The sequence below is a fragment of the Bombyx mandarina genome, chromosome 16 (assembly GCF_030267445.1).
Source record: "Bombyx mandarina strain Sakado chromosome 16, ASM3026744v2".
Classification (NCBI taxonomy): Eukaryota; Metazoa; Arthropoda; class Insecta; order Lepidoptera; family Bombycidae; genus Bombyx; species Bombyx mandarina.
This window is the reverse complement of record NC_143222.1, coordinates 7,780,536-7,804,412: the sequence shown is the minus strand read 5'-3', so window position 1 is coordinate 7,804,412 and position 23,877 is coordinate 7,780,536. Positions and strand designations below refer to the sequence as shown.

Below are 23,877 nucleotides of genomic sequence, written 5' to 3'. Positions count from 1 at the left end.
TGTCCCAGTCGCCAAACCGAAAATAGGCGGGGTGGTGGTGGTACTTACATGTACTGACTCACAGGTCGCCTTATCACCCCTAAATAATATATATCAACATTACACAGAATAATTTTATTTAAAAAAATAATAACTCAATACAGATTGTTTATTTGAAAAAAATCAACAGTATCTACATCCAATATCGAACCTGTGACTATAGGTCCGAAAAACACCCATGAAAGCGCTGGACCACAAACTTATTTTCTACGAAGATAACTTTCCGATAACAGTATGACTTGACCCTAACGTCTGAAGTTTTTTTTTTTAGTATCCGCGACATATTACAAGCTCGTATGATGTAGATTATTAGCTTTAGCATCATTTGAGATTTGGTCCTTATTCGCGGTACTCGTCGATAGAGAAAAGAAAAAAAAAAGAAAGAAAAAACAAAACCTCTCAAAATGTTAAGATATTTTACGATATCATTGATTTTTTATTTCGGGTCCGTAGAGAATTCGAGTATAAAATGCAAGGGACCGTTTTCGTTGGATTTGATCCATTTCAACGACTTTCATGCGAGGTAAGAGTTATTTTTTTTAATGATAGAACCTTTTTGTTACGTCGCCCTTAAATGTCGACAACAATACTAAGCTGGTGGTGTATAGTCATAGTCGCTTATCTATATTGTATAGCATTGTATGAGGAACAGCTAAGCTTTCTGACGAACGACATATCACAAAACATCAAATAAAGTGTTAGTCATTAAGTTAACTATAATCTCTTCTATAATCAATAATCCTATAATTCCTATAATTCTATAATCTCTCTAGTATTATTTTGTCATTTTAGGGTTTGCATTTCTGCGTTGTAGGCGTTTTCCCATGATAATCCTAATGAATCATTTAAATTATAACCGATATTTCATCGATCAATATGATACTAATATAGTATTAATAGTTTTCAAAATGATACATCAAGCATATTTGCTACATCGCAGTGGCCTACGACCAGTGTATAGCTATACACGTATATTATAAAAATATTCGAATATACAGGTGTTCAACTCTCCGGAGGCAGGCAGGCGAATGAATTTCTAAGGAAATACGTACTTAAGTCGTGTCCAGTGTCCACGAACGACTCCTCCGATACTATTGAGGAATAATATTGTTATAAAATTAAAATCCATTCCTTTTAGGGTAATGACTGACGGTAGGATGTATTGTATATAAACCAAACGCGACGTTACTATCATACTAGCTTTTGCCCGCGACTTCGTGCGCGTGGAATAGTTCACAAAGAATGATTTATTTTAGAACAAATTTGGTTAGCATAAAAAACGTTATAGTGAGCCAACCTTAACATATAGCCATATGCTGTCGCGGACTTTTTTTTATATCTTTTAAAGGGGAACAATTCTGTCATACATTATTTTAGCGAAATTTTAACCGTTTCTGCAGCGCACGCAGCGGAAGCTCTCAAAAGGGAAAAATACCCCGATGTTGAAACATTCTTTATTGGTGCTCCACTTGTATTGGTCTTAGCGTGATGTAGCCTATAGCCTTCCTCGATAAATGGGCTATCTAACACTGAAATATTTTTTGAAATCGGACCGGTAGTTCCTGAGATTAGCGCGTTCAAACAAACAAACTCTTCAGCTTTATAATATTAATTAACTATAGATTTTTCCTCTTTTTGCCGATGAGCAATCATACATTTCGTTACGAAATTTGGAACGTATTTTATGCACACAAATTGACATTTAAAGAATCAATTAAATACGACATTCATCAACTATTTTCTTGATCGATTTGATCTTTAAAAAATACAATTCTGATCTTAAAAGGAAAAATGTTGAATGTCAAAACTTTGATCATCCAATTAAAGCCGGTTCCCAAAAGAGCGAGCACGTCTCTATACCATAAATATAGTTTAGATAGTTTATGAATAGGTACTGTAAAACAAATATTCAAATTAATAACGTGCATTAGTGAAATTAAAAAAAAAACATATTTTCTATGTTTACGAAAAAGAGCCAATTTATACATTAAACAAACATAAATCTTGAGGTATCAGTGATTATGATCGAATATCGACAACAAGAAAAATATTAAGTTAATGACCAGTGGATACAAGTGCAACTAAGTTCCGCTTCGCAGCGTCATACTGTCAACCGAATACTGGCTTAATTTGAAATGTTCCATAAAACGATTTCTTGAGTTTCTCAAGACGTGGTAATACACGAAAGAATACGACACACAAAAGTTCATTTATCTGTTGTTGATTATACAAACGTTCTTCGTAGATCGCGACGAAGAGTTCGACGAGCGAAGTAACTTATAGACACAGCCGGTTGGCAGCGGCTTGGCTCTGCCCCTGGCATTGCTGAAGTCCATGGGCGCCGGTAACCACTCGCCATCAGTTGTGCCGTATGCTCGTCTCCCTACAAAGGCAATAAAAAAAATAAAAAACAACCCACTGAATTTATCGCCGGACCTTCTCAGTGGGTCGTAATTTCGATCCGCTGGTAGATTCTACAAACCACTGCTCTTGCTAGGGCTAGTATTAGCAAATTTTCTCAGGTTGAGCCCGTGAGCTCGCCTACCCTTCCGCGCGTAGCTGCAATATCCCCTTAGGTTACGGATAGACAGTGAAAGAAAATTACTAACGTACATTTCCTGTTTGTCTTAGTTCATTTCGTGATTAATGACCGCGTCACAATCGGTCTGGTTTCAAAGTATGTATCCATTTACTAAAACAAATATACGATGTCCGGGGAATTTTGTTTTTGTGACGTATGTATATGCTTTCTGGTATTTGTAAAGAAATCTTAACATGGAGCCGTTGAATTTTTATCGATCTTCTTTAAATAAAAATGAGTACTACTACGTTTGTCCACTAAGCCAAAGATGGTGATGAAACTTGATACATTAGTTATTCGCACTCCGGGAAAGTTTTCTAAAAAAACCTTTTATGCGATTTCGAAAAGGGCACATGTCGCATATTTTGTCAAATACGTATTTTCATATACAGTCAAACCTGGGTAAGGCAGAACTGGATAAGTGAGACAACTCTATAAGTGAGAGTAATAGCCAGGACCCGTCATTTTAAGCTCCCAAAACCTCTATTAGCGAGAAACAGAAACCTTGGTAAGAGAGAGTGGTTTTTCCCTCATGGACCTCCGTAAGTGAGACTGCTACTTATGTATACCTCTATAAGCGACAGTCGAGCTTTATTTATCTATATTATTTACGAGGAACAAAATTAAATGACAAAACAAATTACAAATTTAACATCTGCTGTTTTATGACTCATTCTTAACTTTCGTGGAACTAAATAACGTTAATTTATCGCATTCTTTTCGATTTACTGTCCTGTTTGTAGGAATTACTCAGTTTATCGTTAATCAATTGCGAAGGAAAATTCTGTTCTGCATCATGTCGAAATGGAAAATTAAAGTACTGTCATTAAGTGATAAACTTGAAATAGTGAATGCGTTTGAATCCGGAAAATCCGGAAGGGAGCATTAGCGAGAAACTCGGGTTAGTGAGAAACCTCTATAAGCATGAAAGAGATTGTGCTCCCTTGAACTCTCGCTTATCCAGGTTTGACTGTACATGTAGTTTTGAGGCTTACCTACACCCATTTTATAATAATTTCAGTAATTTTGAATTGCTAATTAACGAAAATAAATCTCAAAAGTAAATATTTTAAATTTTACACTGCTTTAGAAAATAATTTCAGTATTTTTCATTTCCTGAAAATTTTACTTTATCAGAGATGTGCCCTTTTCGAAATTGCATATTCTATTGAAGCGAATACTTTTTATTGCTATTGTGATTTGAAACCGAATGTATAGGGAAAAGCGACTCTAAAATGAGACTAATACATTGTATTTATTATCAACAAATAAAATAGAAAAACCTTTATACATATTTCTTACCATAAAATAATAGTAATGACAATGGTAAAATAATAATGGCAACATGAGAAAAATAACCTCACGACTATGCTAAATCTTCCTGCTATGTAATTTAACTACTACTAATTTTCATACTGCAATTTGCGCAATCCAGAGAAGATTGGCTTGGAGGAGGCCTTTACCCGAGGAGGGGTTCTTGCAAGTGGGAAATAATACCTAATATTACACAACAGATACATTATTTAATTTTATTAGTTAAGAATTGCATTAATTTTTTGTTTTTGTCACTTTTTTATGTCGCTTGTACGAAATAAAAGGCTTTTTATTTTATTATTATTATCATTTTCATACTAACTTTTGCTAACAAAAAATATGGTGTAATAAATTGACTTAGTATTTAGTTTTATAAATTATATATTTACGACGCCTCCTACTCGCATGTAACAAAATAAGTTCCACTTTTATTATTTTTAATACTTGTTTTTTTTTCTCTGTTCAAAAATATGACTGAATTTATAAAAATAAGTTACGTAAATATGTAATCAGTTTTTTTGATACGCGCTTTTTTATCGAGTCCGAGGTGAATGAACTTCGTACTTACCAGTATGGTCTGGACATTTAAACGACTTTTCTGGAAATAATATCTTTATTGGGCGGATGTTTTTCTACCGTAGAATAATATCAGCGTTCACAGCAAAAATGTTAATGGTTATTAGACCTTCTATGCCTATATATATGGAGGCCTATATATATATATATGGATGGCCTATATATTATATATATGGATGCCTATGTATATATTTGGAGGCCTATATATATATATGGATGGCCTATATATATTATATATATGGAGCCTATATATGTATATATTTCAGATTGTGAACCAACTTTGAAGAAGCGTCTTATTAGGCCACGACGATTGCATTGCATAAGGTCCCATATTCTTTCCTGTCCTATCCCCGTAAGCGTGAGCGAACGCTTCGCAGGCTTAGGATACGCCTTAGTGCTAACAGTTGATAAAATTTCTATTATATGTTTGCTGGCTTGGATCAGTTAAGACATGTGAAACGAACCCCCTCTGTAAGTATTTGCCGGACGCTGTGCCGTGTTTCTTTTCAAACAAACGCTTAAGTTCTTAAGTGCCTGTGCCCCTAATATTGCCGACGTATATGGACGGCAGTGAACAGAAATGATAAAAAAGAATACACTGGTGGTAGGACCTCTTGTGAGTCCGCACGGGTAGGTACCACCACCTTACCTATTCCTGCCGTGAAGCAGTAATGCGTTTCGGTTTGAAGGGTGGGGCAGCCGTTGTAACTATACTGAGACCTTAGAACTGATATCTCAAGGCGGGTGGCGCATTTACGTCGTAGATGTCTATGGGTCCAGTAACCACTTAACACCAGGTGAACTGTGAGCTCGTCCAACTATCTAAGCAATAAAAAAAATAAAAAAATACAGAAGTCGAATAGGAGATAAGGAAACATCACGAATTCCCTCTCATGAATGGGCTCATGATGTTGAAATTAATTCACAACATTATTTAAATCAAATTACTCTTTGTTTTTTAAAATATTGACATTAAGATAAGCGAATGCTACATAAATCTGCACTCATTAAAATTTGATAGGATTAGTTTATTTTAAAAGTCATTAAAGTGTGAAATTTCTGATTAGATATTATGTAAGTTGTAATACCTTGTTAAATTGATATTAACTTAATATTTGTTTGGAAATATAATTATTATGTAATATGTCACTTATTTGTCCTTATCTTAATTTGTTATGATGTTAATATTGTATTCGTGGGTGTTCGCGGCTGTTATCATAAAACAAAACTTAGCAGAAAAAAAAACTGAACTACGTTAGAATATTTTTTTGGCATAGATATAAATGTGTGCCAAATAAACAATTGGAAGAAATTCTGATTATTTTTTTCATCGGACGTCTATTATCACAGGAATATTGTCTATACTAATATTATAAAGAGGAAAGATTTGTTTGTTTGTTTGTTTCGAATAGGCTCCGAAACTACTGGACCGATTTGAAAAATTCTTTTTCCATTAGAAGCCGACATTGTCCCTGATGAACATAGGCTACTTTTTTTTTTTTTTTTTTAATTTTTTTTTTTTGGTTTCATGTGTGTTTTAATGTTTCCGAAGCGAAGCGAGGGCGGATCGCTAGTAAATGATATCGCAATAATACTAGAAGATCTTCCCGTATTGTTCACTATAATTATAATGCGATGAATGAATAATATTGTTATTTTTATATATTATGCAGTTCTCAGTAATTCCCGCATTCCACGTCCCACGTCACATCGTTAATATTTTTAAATTTATCACGCAATATTTAGATGGAAATAGAATATTTTTATTTTTAACTAGCTTTTGCCCGTGACTCCGTCCGCGTGGAATAATTACTTTGCCATAATGCTAAGTTTTACCCCCCACTTTATTTACGTAGAAAGCGAAAATATTTTTGAATTATAGAATGTTAAGGAGCTATTTATGCTCCACTTGTATTGGTCTTAACGTAATGTTATATCTAACACTGAAAGAATTTTTCAAATCGGTCCAGTAGTAAACCCTGTCCCGCCGTCTCAATAGCTCCGACTGGGTTTCCGCCCGGTCCGGGGTAGGGCGCCGGCTATGAGCGGCAGGAGTTTTTAGTGAGGTTCGACTCCCACATACCCCACCTGCCGTGCGGGTGGGGATTTTCTCCTGTGGTAAAAAAAAAAAAAAAAAGTAGTTCCTGAGATTACCGCGTTCAAACAAATAAACTCTTCAGCTTTATAATATTAGTATAGGTTATTTTTAATAACGTAAGACTCTTTATTTCGTATACGGACTAGGATTTAGACTTTTGTTCAGTGCTTCTTTTAAATATTATTAACTATTGGTTGTCTTTCAAGTTGGTTTCCACAATAACATATAAAATGTTAACGTTACCATAGTTAGAGTAACATAAAAAAGCCTCAGAAGTCAACAAGACCCTTTTTCCTTGATTCTTGTTTTTGGAACGCGAAAGTCTTAAAGTTACTATTAAAGTTTGTCGATTGCGTCAATGAACTTTAAACTCATTAGATATAATTTTTTTGATGTTTTTATTTATTTTTCACTACATAGTATAAAACAAAGTCGCTTTCTCTATGTATGCTTAAATCTTTAAAACTACGCAACGGATTTTGATGCGGTTTTTTTTAGATAGAGTGATTGAAGAGGAAGGTTTATATGTGTAATAACATCCATTAAATAGTGGAGAAATCAATAATAAATTACAGTTTCCGAAGCGAAGCGAGGACGGGTCGCTAGTTTATTATATTTGATACCCGGGGATGAGCAAATTAATTCTAAAGTTGAAATGATATTAATTTAATTTAATTAATTACCTGTTTATGGTTTGATATCGTGGATTTTGTATTTCTCGTATCGTGGAAAAATCTAGATAAAAATGATTCAAAGTGGCTTTCGACACTTTATAATCATTACTTTTAACAAAACAAAACTTACATACAAAAAAAAAATTATTATTAATATAGAACTAATAATAAGATTTTCAATTCACTCTGTAAAATGATTATCTGGGTCAGCAACTCTATAAATTAATAACAAGAAAAGAGATAAATAAAACATAAAAAGCTTAATAGAGTTCGGGAACTTATCATTTAAAAAAAAATCAAACACCGAAAGTGGCCCTACATTTTATTCGGCTTATCGGCTTACTGATAATAAATTTAGAGTAAAACAAATTAAGAATTTGGGTGTGAATATTATTGATGTATTTGTAGGTTCGTCGAACTTTAACTGAATGTGTTAGAAATTAATAAGCCGTATGGCCACTAAGTTTACGCAAACAGTTATAAAATAATTTCTAATTTTATTTCTCTTTTTAAGTTTAAAAATTAATAAATCGCACTTTTATTAGGTTCGCCTGTGTACATATAATATATTATTATGTCTATACTATTCTATTCATTTGTTTAGCTACATCTAATCCATTTTGAGACGTTCAGGCTGTGAATTTTTTCGTTGCAATAGACGTTAAGAATACAAACAGATATTTTATTTTATAGTATTAAAATTTGAACAAGCAGGGCCACTTCTAGGGGAGCGCAAACCGGCTTCTACAAACAGAGGGCCTCCACAATAGAGACTTTGGAAAAAAATCTTTAAAATTCCGACAAGTAAACATTACTCATAGTAAAGAAACATTTTTTCCTTCCTCCGAAATTTAATTTCAAATAATTCTTGTGTCTGATTATATTTATGTATAATATGTTTGTTAAATGCTAAGAGAATCTACATGGTTTCACAATTAATTATTTATTGGAAAACTCAACTGACGAAAATATTCATTTTATTGATTGTAAAATTATTTGGGGTCAGGGGGCCTCCGTTCCTTTGCTGCCCCGAGGCCTTTGGGCCTCTAAATCCGGCCCTGTGAATATATATTTTTTTAAATATATAAGTGAAGTGTCTTTGTTTGTCCTTCTTTCACAAAAAAACGATCGGGCATGATAAAACATATATATAGTTTTAGATCAGGAGAGTGGTATAGGTTATCTTTTACCCCACGAATATCTCCTTTTCACGGGAAACTACGTTGAGAGTTTCCCTCAAAGACGTGTACACGGTGAAGCCGTAGATAACAATTAGTCTGTAATAATTTTAATATTCTCGATATTATGCTCTTTAAAAAACCTCACTATTTTTGAGGCCGTCGGTTTATAGAGATTGAAGTAAGCTTTGAGGATAAGTTTTTTAAACGATTGTTAATCTTATTAATGTAACGTTTATTATATTTCCGTTCCTATTTGATAAAGCAATCTAGGCCGATGAGACTTAAAGGAAAAGAAATACATAAATAGATAAGAGTGAAGTTTTTTAAACTAATTTTATGTTTGAAGTGCCGCAGATATTCGGGAAAGCGCTTTTGCTATTGTTTCGTTTATTTGTTTATAGAATTTATAGGAGAATATAAATAGCGCGTAATCTCAACACGTGTTGAACAAAAGCGAACTAATAAATATTAAGAGAACCAATAAATCGGTACTAGTGTTTAAGTACGAGAATATTTTATTGACTTATCGTTGAATATAGATATTGAATCAGTAAATACTCGCATGTCTATTGTAATTGTTATTGACAAAATTAGCAAACTCGTTCCTCGAGATTTTTTATATAGGGAGAAGATTGTCTTAGACAACAAAACAACGGAAGATGAATGATATAGAAGTAGATGTGGCTCGACTAATAGATTACAGTGTGTTTCCAGAGGTCTTTTTTGCCACGTACCATCCGGCTATGGAATGAGCTCAGCGGCTTGGCTCTGCCCCTGGCATTGCTGATGTCCATGGGCGACGGTAACCACTTACCATCAGGTGGGCCGTATGCTCGTTTGCCTACAAGGGCAATAAAAAAAAAGAGAGATAGTTACATTTAAAAGTAGTTGTTATGTTTACAGCTCGCGAAAACCGAAGGAAATACTATAGTCAGACAGATTATATATTATTATCATATTAGATCTTCTAGTTTTAATTTAAGTCTTATTGCAGAAAGGGCGCGTTGTATTTTTCTAGACTATATGTTTTAATTATGTTTAAATTCTCTTTTTTCAGATTTGAAGAGACTTCTTTAGACTCTCCTATTTGTCGAACAAACAACAGCCACTGTCTAGGAGGATATCCTAGGCTTTACTATATAATTAATAAGTTGAAAGAAGAGAAACCCAACGCTTTGCTATTAGAAGCTGGGGATAGTTTCCAGGGTACGTTCTGGTACACGGAACTCAAGTGGGGAATCGTTGAAGAGTTCATGAACTTCTTGCCGATCGATGCTCACGTAAGCTTCCCGTTACCTTATTATGTACTTCTTTACTGGTGGTAGGACTTCTTGTGAGTCCGCACGGGTAGGTACCACCACCCCACCTATTTCTGCCGTGAAGCAGTAGCGCGTTTCAATTCGTAGGGCGGGGCAGCCGTTGTAACTATACTAAAACCTTAGAACTTGTGTCTCAAGGTGGGTGGCGCATTTACGTTGTAGATGTCTATAGGCTCCAGTAACCATTTAACACCAGGTGGGCTGTGAGCTCGTCTACCCGTCCAATTTAGACGACCAAAGTCAAGATTGACTGTTACGTTGATTTTAGTTTCTAGAGAATGGGATTAATTTATAACATATTATTATAGTTGTGGTTTTTTGTGTTAAATTTGTGAATTAATAAATAAAGCGAGTACGTATTTCATTAGAAAAATTGGCACCCGCCTGGGATTCGCACACCGGTGCATCGCTCAACACGAATGCAGCGGACGTCGTATCCTTTAGGCCACGACGACTTCTTATGAGATAATTTATTTCAGGCCATAGGAAACCACGATTTTGACGATGGACCCGAAGGTCTGGCTCCTTATTTGGCTGCCTTAAAAGCACCGGCTCTAGCTGCAAATATGGATGCTAGCAACGAACCCATATTGAAAGATAAGTTTAAGTCTCATGCTATCATCGAACGGGATGGCAAAAAGATTGGAGTTATTGGCCTGATTACTACAGACACTCAGGTAAGTGACAGAAACACTTTATAATACAAGTGTTACAAACGTTTCCATGTCCTTACGGAACCATCAGATCCAATAAACTTTGCCTTCAGCTCTAACATTAGGAGCAGGTTTAGGGACGCCAATAACCAAACTCGTCGAACTCGACAAAGAGGTCGACGTGCAACCTAACCTATGCATCAGCCCGCTGAGTTTCTCGCCGGATCTTCTCAGCGGATCGCGATTCCGATCCGGTAGTAGATTCATTCGCGAAGCGGTTGCTTATGAGATGTTAGGTCTCCTTCGGAGGCGCTCGGACAGCTGTTAGCAAATCCCACCCCTTCTGGCTAAGCCTTTGCTCGCACACCTATCCTGGTGAAACTGGAAAGTTCTCTGGGCCACCAGTAATACTTCAATAAAATAAAAAAATTGATGCGTTGGACAAGGTGAAATGCTCTAGTAAAGCTTTGAAGAAGTATGTCTCGTAGTGCAAAGGGAATAACGTCAGAGGTAATAAGACTAATTACAGAGTTTAATTTCTCGAAAGCATTCGATATCATATGTATTGTTAGTTCAACTACCCATCGTCGTCGTCGTGGCCTAAAGGATAAGACGTCCGGTGCATTCGTGTTGAAGCGATGCACCGGTGTTCGAATCCCGCAGGCGGGTACCAATTTTTCTAATGAAATATGTACTCAACAAATGTTCACGATTGACTTCCACGGTGAAGGAATAACATCGTGTAATAAAAATCAAACCCGCAAAATTATAATTTGCGTAATTACTGGTGGTAGGACCTCTTGTGAGTCCGCGCGGATAGGTACCACCGCCCTGCTTATTTCTGCCGTGAAGCAGTAATGCGTTTCGGTTTGAAGGGTGGGGTAGCCGTTGTAACTATACTGAGATTTTAGAACTTGTATCTCAAGGTGGGTGGCGCGTCTACGTTGTAGATGTCTATGGGCTCCAGTAACCACTTAACATCAGGTGGGATGTGAGCTCGTCCACCCATCTACGCAATAAAAAAAAAAAAAAAATCTAATTCAATAAATTGAACGCAAAAGCTTAAAGGCGTACAAAGTTTGCCTTTATAACGCTGTAGCTTAATCTCCGATAGATTCCTTAGTCGTTTTCAAAAACTGTGTGAAGAAAATGGGACGCTACTATTTTAGGCCACACTATTAACTATTATAAAATCGAAAATCAAATTGAATTATTAATTTGATTTTAGCTATTTTCTATTACCGGAAAAGCAAAGTTTTTGGACCCGTACGAGACGATTGAGAGAGAGATTGCTGAACTTAAAAAGGAAGGCGTTGATTTTATTATTGTTTTATCTCATTGCGGATACGATGTGGATAAGTAAGTACCTATTTTAATTATGTTTCCAAACGTTTACTTGTTACATTTTTATTGGTGGTGGGATGTATTATAAGACCGCACAAGGTACAACAGCAAACCACAATAAATGCAGTAACACGTTTGAAGGACACAAATGTTACCCTACGACTTAGACTGTGGCCTTTTGTCTTTGTTTCTTGTGATTGATATCAATCGATATCGGTAATCAATCATCTAGTGTAGGAAAAAACAGGCCCCTCAAACACATGATGAGATAATTTGAATCTCCGCGTTAACAGAGTGCTATTTCACGAAGACAAGATAATAATATGGAAAAAAAACACGAACCTAAAAAGTACGATGAATATAGTGTCTTTTTACATACACAATACAAAATAAAATCCATATACTCAATAACATAATATATAACACAACCTTCTTTTACGAAATCATTTGAACCTATCAAAGGTCATTTAGGCAACGAATTAGGTAATAACATGATCTCAGTCCACAGACGTCCACTGATAGTCGTTTGATTGAATTAGCTTTAAGATTTCATTATTTAAAACGAAACGATAGTTGGTAAATAAAACACACTTATCATACATTTATTACATACACTTACAATACATTCATTTTGGGTTGTTACTATGTAAAGAATAAGACTACCAACGCCATCTAGTTTAGTTTTTGTAAACTATACTTAAATATGTCACAGCTTTATTTAAATGAAGGTTTTTTTTTTTATGATTGAAAGATTACTGGTGGCCCGGAGGCCTTTCCAGTTTCACCAGGACACGTGGGCGAGCAAAGGCTCAGCCAGGAGAGGTGGGATTTGCTAACAGCTACCCGAGCGCCTCCGAAGGAGACCTAACAGCTCAAGAGTAGCTGCTTCGCGAATGAATCTACTACCGGATCGGAATCGCGACCCGCTGAGAAGATCCGGCGAGAAACTCAGCGAGCTGATTCATGGGTTAGGTTGCACGGCGAACTCTTTGTCGAGTTCGACAAGTACGGTTACCGAGGTCCCTAAGCCTGCTCCTAGAGCTGAAGGCGTCTAGTGCAAAGGTTATTGGATCTGAGGGATCCGTAAGGACGTGTCTAGGGCGTCGACGGTGACTGGCTGCTGCGTGATCAGGATTTGGGGAGTAGTCAGCGGCGGCAACGATAAGGCGATTATCATGACGCATAGCCTTATCGAAGTACCGTTCCGACGCTGACTTCATGTATTTCTGGATAGATTCGAGGCCCAGGTCGTCGTGTAGGTCAACGTTCCTCACGAACCACGGAGCTCCGACGGCTAACCTGCAAAAGCGGGATTGTAAAGATTGGAGGGTGTCTACGTGTGTGCGGGCCGCGTGAGCGAACACCACACTCGCGTAAGTCATGACGGGCCTAATGCAAGTTTTGTAAAGTGTCACCTTGTTCCGAAGGGACATTTTACTCCGCTTACAGATCATGGGGTAGAGTCTACCGAGAATAAACGCGGCACGGTCACGGACTGATTTTATATGCGGGCGGAATGTCATCGATGCATCCAGGGTAACGCCCAGGTACTTGACCTTCCTGGCCCAGGGTATGGGTTGTCTAAAGAGAGTAATCGGGGGTGTGAGATTCCTCCTCCTAATCCGGGAGGAAATCCGTGTGGAGCTTCCCCTCTGAAATAGCACCGCAGTACTTTTCGCTGGCTTGATGTCTATGCGCCATTTTCGGAACCACTGTCCTAGGGCTAGGGCTGCGCTCTGAAGCTTCTTCGCGATTAGGGACTTGTTTCTACTGGAATAGTAAACAGTCGTGTCGTCGGCGAATAAAGCTAAATGGGTCGGCGGCGACCGGGGAATATCGTTAACGAATAAGCTAAATAGGAGGGGTGAGAGGACAGAGCCTTGCGGGACTCCAGCTGTGAGAGATCGTGGGGAGGAGCGGGTTCCCTCGACTCGATATCGAAAAGAGCGGTTCGACAAGAAGTCCCGTATGATGAGCACGAGACTATCCGGCACGCCCATGTTGAATAGTTTGAAAATCAAACCATTGTGCCAGACTTTGTCGAACGCTTTTGCGACGTCGAAGAAGAGAGCTCCCGTGTATAACGGTTTTGGTCGATTAAGCCCCACAAGAATGTACTCCGTGAGGGGGTGCACCTGTTGAACGCATGAGTGATTTGTACGGAATCCGAATTGTTCATCGATGAGAATGCCCTTGGATGAGACGAAGTCTCTGAGGCGTTTGTAGAGCAGACGCTCATACAGTTTGCCTAGAGACATGAGGAGGCTAATCGGGCGGTTTAATTGAAGGTGTCCAGGCAATTTTGCAACTGTAGATACATATGCATGTATGTAAGTGCTAACCGTTAGATGACGCAAATATAATTAGTGGCAAAACTATTATTACTAGCGGTCCCACAGTAGTCGAAATTCGACTATAATTAATTGAAACTGTAAGTTTGTACACTATTATGATTCTATTTTCAAAGACTATTATACTTCTATAATCACAAATTTCGCCAAGACTACACTATAGAAAAATATTAAGAAAGACAAACAATATTTAATCTATTCTCAATTTGACCACAGACGTCAAGAACAAAAGCTTGACAATAAATAAATAGCATGCATGCGCGTGTGTATCAAATACATGGTAGTGTGTGTAATGTTTTTTTTATTGATTTAGTGTATTTTGTAGGCATAATTTAAAAAAATATTAACATTTTGCACTCCCTATATTCTCTATAAGTGTGGGAAATTTCATACTCCTCCGTCCGCGCAATTTTCGTAAAAAGGGATACAAAGTTTTTCCTTCACGTATTAATATATAGATCACTGAAGCTATTAGTATAGATTCGGCAGCTACTTTGATATTTGAGACTTCAGTGTCCTACGATTGCCGCTGTTCCAACTCTATACAAAGGACAATGCCCATTTTCTATGGGTGTTTGGGCCCCTAAAAAAGTTGTCGGGTGATAATGATTTTAACTTAATTTGATAGACAAAGAAATATCGTTTCATATTCAGAAAACGATTTTTATATTCTCACCCAGGTTTAAGAGAAATCTCTTTTTTTTCTGCTTATATGATGTTATCAAATAAGTAATTTATTTTTTTGTAAAACAATGCCAGGTTGAAAGAAATGTTGATACATAAACTAAACAACATGAAAAAATAAGGTATAGTTTTTCAAGTACAAATAGTTTTGTCATGAAGTTGGCCCACTTTTGGGCATTGTTTTTGAGTTAACTTTTACGCGATCGAGAAGTTAAAAAACTCACACCCAGCACAATTATCATTACTAGAAGTAGTACTTATTCCTTGGGTTTCATCTCGTTTGAAATGGTGGTCGAACTAACATTAACTTCTCTTATTTTCCTGCTTCTTCCAGTTCGAAGTATCTTAATTAAATTTACTATATATTATTATATTATTAATAATATTTATTTGTGTTGATTGTATTAATTATATAGGATGACTAGCGATCCGCCCACGCTTCGCTTCGGAAACTCTAATTTATTATTGATATCTCCACTATTTAATGGATGTTATTATACATATAAACCTTCCTCTTCAATCTCTCTATCTATTAAAAAAAACCGCATCGAAATCCGTTGCGTAGTTTTGAAGATTTAAGCATACAGACGACAGAGAAAGCGACTTTGTTTTATACTATGTAGTGATAATTGAAATTTTGCGTGCAATGTTCATAATATGTACATGCGGGTATGTTTGGAAGAGAGCAAGCACTGAATTTCTTGACGTATTAGTGAATCATGACGATTTAAAAACTGCAACTTGAATAAAATACTTTTTGATTTTATTATACAGACGCATAGCAAGAGAATTCGGTGAACACGTAAACATTGTCGTTGGCGGCCACTCGCACAGACCTGAATCAATTCAACGTGATTATCCTACGATTGTCGAAAGTGATAAAGACAATAAGAAAAAGGTAAACCTTTAAACTAACTCCAAAAAAGGAGGAGGTTATCAATGCGATCGTATTTATTATTTATTACTTCAGAACTTTTTTCTTGGTGAGCCAGTTATAATTGGAATCACATATGCAGTTAAAAAGAAGAATATAAATTTCAAAATTCGCTCCTTTTGAAAGTAGGTAGTAACTAAATAAAACGTCAAATATATTTGCGTATATAAATAAATGAATATTGTTTCATGTGATTCATTTATAAGCTTCGCCTCGAGATCGGTCGCTCAGCACCCTGTATATGTGTATTAACAGCTATGGGAGATTCCTTTATACAGCGTGGTGCTTTTCACGCTTTTCGCGATAGCGTAATCCGTAAAACCGATTAAAATATTAAAATATAATGATTGTTTCAGGTGTTAGTTGTCCAAGCCTCTGCCTTTACTAAATATGTTGGCAACATAACGGTGAACTTCGACTGCGATGGTAGCATGATTGATTGGAACGGGGGCATGATCCGTTTGGACCGATCCATTCCTGAAGGTATTCGATTTTAATTTATTTTCCGGGATATTTTTATTTAGTTTTATTTAGTTACGAAACTATTTGTCCCGCGGTACTGCGAAAATTATTGTGGAATGATATTGTAGAATAAATGATAGAATGGTGGTAGGACCTCTTGTGAGTCCGCACGGGTAGGTACCACCACCCCACCTATTTTTGCCTTGTGGCAGTAATGCGTTTCGATTTGAAGGGCGGGGCGGCCGTTGTAACTGTACTGAGACCTTAGAACTTATATATCAAGGTGGGTGGCGCATTTACGTTGTATTTGTGTATGGGCTCCAGTAATCGCTTAGCACCGGATGGGCTGTGAGCTCGTCCACCCATTTAAGCAATAAAAAAATAAAAAAAAAATATGACCATCACGTCGGTCGTATCCTCGTCTGCCTACAAGGGCAATAGAAATGTCTTAATATTTTTTGGGAATTCAATCGACAAATGACATTTGACTTTCGTTCTTAGATCCAATGATGAAGGCAAAACTAAAACCATACATGAAACAAGTTCACGAAGGCGCAGCGGTGCCGATTGGTGAGACCCTAGTGGACATGCCGTTCAAGAATTGTCAAACTAAGGAGTGTGCGCTTGGAAATTTAGCAACAGACGCTTTTAATGAGCAAGTATGTATGCTTCGACGATATTTTGGTCTATTTAGTTAACTTGATTGTATTGCTGCAGAAATAGTAATTAAGTAGTAGTGCAATTAAGGAAACCGTTTGTCTACATATTGAGGATACTCCTATGATTTATATATATATATTTTTTTTAAGACCTGGTATTTACAACCTTTTGGTTATCTTATTTTTCATAGCACATTCATAGACGTCATATTATGCCTATGAGCACATTTCATTAAATTGTTTTAATTGTATTTGTAGATGTGCTTGTAAGTAAGTTCGTCTGGTAACAATTGTTTTAATGGCGGCGGGCGGGACAATAAATCACACTTATTTTCAAAATCACTAAGTTCACTGGCCAACACTAGTTTGTCGGTTAAAAATTTTTGACAATCGAAGATAATGTGCTCCACGGTTCCATCACTTGAATACTCCTATGAAAGGATTGCAGAGTTACTATTGCATTGCTGGCGTCCATGAGCGACAGTAACCACTCACCTTCAGGTGGGCTGTATACACATCTGCCTACAAGGGAATTAATATATTCAGTACATCAAAGATTATGTTATACAAAAAGCTGAAAATTTTTAAGCTATTGCATAGCTTCTATCGCGGGCCTTGAGCGCGGCGACTGAATCAAGAAATTCCGTAACGAAAATAACCTGACACCCCCACTACGCCTACTATGTAGCTCGCGTTCAACACATTCACACGTTGCGCTTGTGTAGTGTTTGTGAATAAGCGCGCGGCGTGACGTCGCACTGCCACATGCACATCATGAAAAGTCTGCCCATCTCTCCCTCGCGCGGTCTGGGTTATGAGTGTGAAGGGGACAGTTAATGTTTTGCTTTTGTTAATGTTTATAAATATAGCGTGGCCTTATTTTATTGTTGTTTTAATATTAAATTATTATTGTCGATTTATAATTGCATAAGTTGATAAAAAAATATGCTATGCAATAGCTTTACCGCGGCAGTCTCTGAGTGCCACACGTGTTGTTTTATATAAAATTTTTGGCTTTGAAAGAATGATCGCATTTGATCATCGCATCAGGTGGACTCATTTGTAGCTGATTCATTTTCAGAACCATGTATTATCGGAACCGTGGACATTAATATGTAAAGTGTAAGAATGCACGCGCGCAACGATGTCAGTCATACATTTAATACAAAAGCAATTGAAGTCGCACAATTGCAAGTATTAAATACAAAGTAACAGAATATAAAAATACTAAGAATACGGACGACTAAAGACGACCTAGGCATACGTTACGTTTCTTATTACACGGAATATTTTAAATATACCGAGACCGTAGAACTCATGTCTCGAGGTGGGTGGCGGTATTTACGTTGTAGATGTCTATGGGCTCCGGTAAAACCACTTAACACCAGGTGGGCTGTGAGCTCGTCCACCCATCTATGCAATAAAAATAAAAAATAAAAACCGAAGAAGCTAACTATAATTTTGTCTTAGTTTTATATTGACGACAAGAGGATCCCTGGTTGTATTGATATTGATTGATATTGAACTTGTGAGAGCGATTGCATTGATTGTCGTTTCAGCTTCGAGTTTTTTTTTTGCCGTATAGGCGAGCATACGGCGCACCTGATGGTGAGTGGTTACCGTCGCTCATGGACGGCAGCAATGCCAGGGGCAGAGCCAAGCCGCTGCCTACCGTTTAATACTCTTGACTCGTACTGATTATAATTTTTGTTTCAGGCTATGAATACTATCAAGACCGATTTGAGTTACATCGCATTCGCGCAATGTTCGTATCTTACTTCAGACATTCCGGAAGGAAGTAAGTTGATTTATTTTACTTAACAAGCTATGGAATTTCAAACTTTAAATTTCGGCGATAATAATTAGAACCATTCATTAACAACTTCAAAAATCCATAAGCACCAATAGTTTGAACTTCATTCAGATATTTTTTACGTTCGAGGGGTATTGAGGATTTGAATCCGGAGTTTTAAAAGTTTCCCAGAAATTCATTATCGATCTACTTGTTCTGACTTTTTATTTATTACAGTATATAGATATAGTATATTGACGAACTGGGTTTCAAATAAAATAATGAAGGTTAAACAAAAACATTGTTATTGATAGTTATTTATATTTTAGATTAAAATCTATAGGTTACAAAATATCGTTCTGTACTCACTACTATTTAGTAACCACTACTAGTTATTTTGTTTCACTATGTCGCTTTTCATCAAATATGATTTCTTTCGCCTCCAATTTTACTACCACGTTTTTATCATACTTTGATATGTCATCGGTCTGGTCGTAGGACGACTTAGGTGCCGGTTTTGTGCTATTTGCTAGTACCGCTATTTACCAAGCTTAATAATAGGTGTCATTGTAATAATATTTAAAAGAATTTTGTTGGAATAGTATGTTGCTATTGTGTAAAATCAATATTTGCTTATATCACACAACACAGAAGATTAAGCCGTATTGTTTTTTTTTTTATATAACTACTATTTTATTCATAGCTATCACCCACGGCCACATCGTCGAGCTGCTGCCTTACTACGATCAAATAGAAACATTCCAAATGAAAGGAAAATATATTATCGAGTTGCTCGAAGGAAGCGCAAAGGATGTCCTACCATCAGAAATTCCGAATATGCTGCAAGTTTCTGGTATTTTTTTTAAAAATTTAACTATGTGGCTTGTCCACTTGAGGCAATATACAGTAACAAAAAATTTGCGACATGATAATGTAAAAATAAAACGGAATCTAATCGGTCGTTTCCTAGTAATAGCAAATCTGTATTTTTTACGGACTTGATCATTGAACTAGAAACTAGGAATCATTGTTTTTAAGTTTTGTCTTTAGACAACTTGGATTAAGGTAATTTAATTAAAATTATTCATTGGCCTAGTCAAAGTTTAGGAACTTGAATTGAATTGCAGGTTTGGAAATAGTTTATAATATGACTAAGCGGGAAGGAAAACGATTATACTCAGTGAAGGTCGGTCAAGAGAGCATGGACATCAACAAATTTTACCAGGTCACTGCCCCAGGATTTTTGGCTGACGGAGGTGATGGCTACTCGGTAAGTAAATAAACAATACTTTTTTTATTGCTTAGATGACTGGACGAGCTCACAGCCCACCTGGTGTTAAGTGGTTAGCCGTGCCCATAGACGTCTTCAACGTTAATTCCGCCACCCACCTTGAGATATGAGTTCAAAGGTCTCAGGTAACTATACTGAGGTAACTATACTGAAACCTTAGAACTCATATCTCAAAGTGGGTGGCGGATATAGAGGTATAGAAGAGATATATTTACAACGGCTGCCCAACCTTCAAACCGAAACGTATTACTGTTTCACGGCAGAAATAGGCAGGATGGTGGTAGGTACCTACCCGTGCGGGCTCACAAGAGGTCCTACCACCCAACGATCGTAGATCTACGATCGATGCTACCACCAGTGTAACTACTTATTTACTGCCAGTATATTTACTGGTGTTCACGTGTGTAAAGAGAAATTTTTGGACTGGTGGTAGGACCTCTTGTGAGTCCGCACGGGTAGGTACCACCGCCCCGCCTATTTCTGCCGTGAAGCAGTAATGCGTTTCGGTTTGAAGGGTGGGGCAGCCGTTGTAACTATACTGAGATCTTAGAACTTATATCTCAAGGTGGGTGGCGCATTTACGTTGTAGATGTCCATGGGCTCCAGTGACCACTTAACACCAGGTGGGCTGTGAGCTCGTCCACCCATCTAAGCAATAAAAAATAAAAAATAAAAACTGTAGAAGAAATTCAAAGTTACTATATTTTCAAGGTGAATTAAAGCAAAAAATATGATGTTTTTATTCGCTTCTTATATTTTTATTGAATTATGTATTATTGTTTTAATAATATCTTATTAAATTAATTTTATATCTTATTATGAAAGTGTACAGTGTCGTCAATGATAAGATCAGGTGTTTGTGTACTTTGTATAATTATAATCTTTAATAATAGTTATATAAGAATGAAATTAGTAGCAAATAAACTTCGTAAAGAAACTCAGTACCCGTCAGGGCGTAGCTAGAATCGGCTTTTAGGCTACTAGCGAATAGGTAGGGAATAAAAATCATATATATATATAAAAATGAATTGCTGTTCGTTAGTCTCGCTAAAACTCGAGAACGGCTGTACCGATTTGGCTAATTTTGGTCTTGAATTATTTATGGAAGTCCAGAGAAGGCTTAAAAGGTAGATAAATATGAAAATGCTCGGAATTAAATAAAAATAACAATTTTGTTTTTCCTTCGATGTGTCCCCCGTCGGACGGATTCCTTTTGTTTGTTTTAAGTTTATTTTATACAAAAGCTTAGGTCTTTTATTTATCGATTGAAGCACTACGAAATCTGCCGGGTCAGCTAGTTAGCAATAAAAAACCGAATAGTCAGAATGTTGTAACTATACTGAGACTTTAGAACTTGTATCTCAAGGTGGGTGGCGCGTCTACGTTGTAGATGTCTATGGGCTCCAGTAACCACTTAACATCAGGTGGGCTGTGAGCTCGTCCAACCATCTAAGCAATAAAAAAAAAAAAAAAAAAGATTACAAACATCTATACATACATTCATTGGAAAGAACGGATTTCAAAATAATATTAAAATGTTGTAGAGTTGTGAGATAATTTTTGTTTTTAAAATGTTTCCATTTCCAGATATTCAAAAAGCAGAAGAAAAACATGAAAGTTATCGGTTACGATCAAGACGTTTTAAAAGATTATATCAAAAAACATTCCCCTATAGATTTAAATGTTGGTAACAGAATAAAAATTGTTCATTAGTTTAAAAAGAAATAATATATTATAATATATGTACTATATGTTTTAAATAAGTTTTGTTAATAAATCATTTCACGATTGTTGTAATTTTTTTCTCGTAGCGTCTCTTAGCGTCTCTTAGCGTGAACGGCAGAAATGCTTAGATCGAGAGGTATTGTTTTATTGTATGTGTTGTCCTTTATATAATCATAAAATATTAAGTAGTTTATTAAAATTCGTAGCCTCTAAGCTCAAGTTAAATTTTATTCTACATAAATAGGGAGGTGTTGCTTTATATTGGAGGTTTATTGATGCACAAAACAAATTACAATAATTACAGTACATATTAGCTAAATCGTACAAGTAGTACCTAGATCTAATCTGGATTGCAATCTAAATAGTATGTGCACTCAGCAAAACCATATTAATGTGCATAGCTTTGGCTATTAAAAGCACAATAAAAAAATAAAAATGATTCCTTCATCGTGGTAGTGATTCGTAAGCATATGTTTATACTATGTATTTCTTTCCAAAAAAATTTGTAACTGCTTACAGGATTCGAATACCGGCACAATCTCATCGTTCTTGCAGTCTTGTTCTTTAGCCACTGCGACTCTTGCCAGTCGTTCACATTATTTGAAAACCATGTTTTCATTAGGATATTATATTTCGTTGGGCTAAAAGAACAAAGTAATTACCTCTTGTGTTTTTATTTAAGAACAACTAAAGGAAAACTTTAAATGCAGGTAGTGGTTTGAGGTAATAAGAATGGCGACGTGTGGCGCGATGGTAAAAAGAAGACGTTTTATTGCGTAGATAAGTGTAGACACTTTGTCTTAAATTGAACCCACAGAGACGGCAGCGTAGAAATAAGCAAGATGGTAAGACGGGTTTGTCGCATACCCTACCAACAGTACACAATAATAATAATAGGCGGGGACTTCACACCAAATCCAAATCCAGGATATCCTATACTATGGGAGCCAGGGACTTTTATACGCTGATCAGACCAGATACGCTTTATTCTTAACACTTCAGTCCACGATGCCAAGCGTGCAGCCGAGGATAGGCAAGGTTGTCGCAGGATAATCCAGGAAAAAGTAATTAAAGGAGGCCACGGCATCAGCATTGAGGATTATCGACGCAAGGAAAAGGAGGATGGGAACCAGAGATTGATACCTATACATACTTATATACCTTTAAAGACATACATATATAGATAATCGTGCCACATGGCGTCGCATCGCGAGATCATCGGTTTCGTAGGATTCGACTGATGCATGACCACGAACACTCTGTCAAGAGTATACGACTAGGAAGAGATGTAGATAATATATACAATTGTTTCATCTTAAATCGTTCCTTAGGTTAGTAGTAAACAATAAAATTAATTGGTCACAAGGTTGACTGGCAGCTATAAATTTACAAAGAACACAGAGTAATTAAATTCGCAGTTTTATATTTTATAAATTGTTTTGTTCTGGGACTATGTACTCAATTATCATTTTTTTTTTTTTTATTTCAATCATTGTTTTATTGTGCTCATGACGCTCACGGACAAGGACAGGAAGTAGATTTTTTTATTTTTTATTTCTTAGATGGGTGGACGAGCTCACAGCCCACCTGGTGTTAAGTGGTTACTGGAGCCCATAGACATCTACAACGTAAATGCGCCACCCACCTTGAGATATAAGTTCTAAGGTCTCAGTATAGTTACAACGGCTACCACACCCTTCAAACCGAAACGCATTACTGCTTCACGGCAGAAATAGGCAGGGTGGTATGGTACCTACCCGTGCGGACTCATAAGAGGTCCTACCACTAGTAAAACAAGAAGTGATATAAATTGAGCCTCGCAATGGGAAAACTTAAAAATTCAAGGCCAACAGCCAAAATTAATTCTATTCATTTGACTCAGCGCTCACGTCCATTCGGGCTGATATTCAACCTAATTAATTATCAGTCGCTTAAATAATAAATGAGACGTAATTATCTCTGTTTATTATTAAATTATCAAAAATTCCGAGTTTTTATTTGAATTGAATTAATAAATATTAATTTTCTTATCTTTTATTACGAGTATACACAAGGTTCGTCACTTAACAAAGGACATTACAATGCATTCTTTGTTGTTGTTGGATAGACGAGTTCACAGCGTATTTGGTGTTAAGTGGTTACCGGATAATATAAAAATCAAAACACGAATGTACACTAACCCTGAGTTAAAGGGTTGAAA

The 23,877-nt window shown here is 36.5% G+C and overlaps 1 protein-coding gene across 2 annotated transcripts; it reads left to right on the top strand.

Annotated features, from left to right (window-relative positions):
- The first annotated feature begins 347 nt into the window (after positions 1 to 347).
- Positions 348 to 21,743, top strand: LOC149501307 (apyrase). Of its 2 annotated transcripts, none has more exons than XM_089733575.1 (11): positions 348 to 562; positions 9,521 to 9,743; positions 10,262 to 10,459; positions 11,664 to 11,794; positions 15,589 to 15,712; positions 16,105 to 16,231; positions 16,712 to 16,869; positions 18,586 to 18,667; positions 19,365 to 19,514; positions 19,789 to 19,931; positions 21,540 to 21,743. In XM_089733575.1, the coding sequence occupies exons 1-11, from the start codon at positions 444 to 446 to the stop codon at positions 21,663 to 21,665; spliced, it is 1,581 nt and encodes a 526-aa protein (XP_089589701.1). In that variant the 5' UTR covers positions 348 to 443; the 3' UTR covers positions 21,666 to 21,743. The 2 variants fall into 2 exon arrangements, with proteins under 2 accessions (XP_089589701.1, XP_089589702.1); XM_089733576.1 differs by lacking the exon at positions 348 to 562 and adding an exon at positions 3,007 to 3,521.
- The last annotated feature ends 2,134 nt before the right edge of the window (positions 21,744 to 23,877 follow it).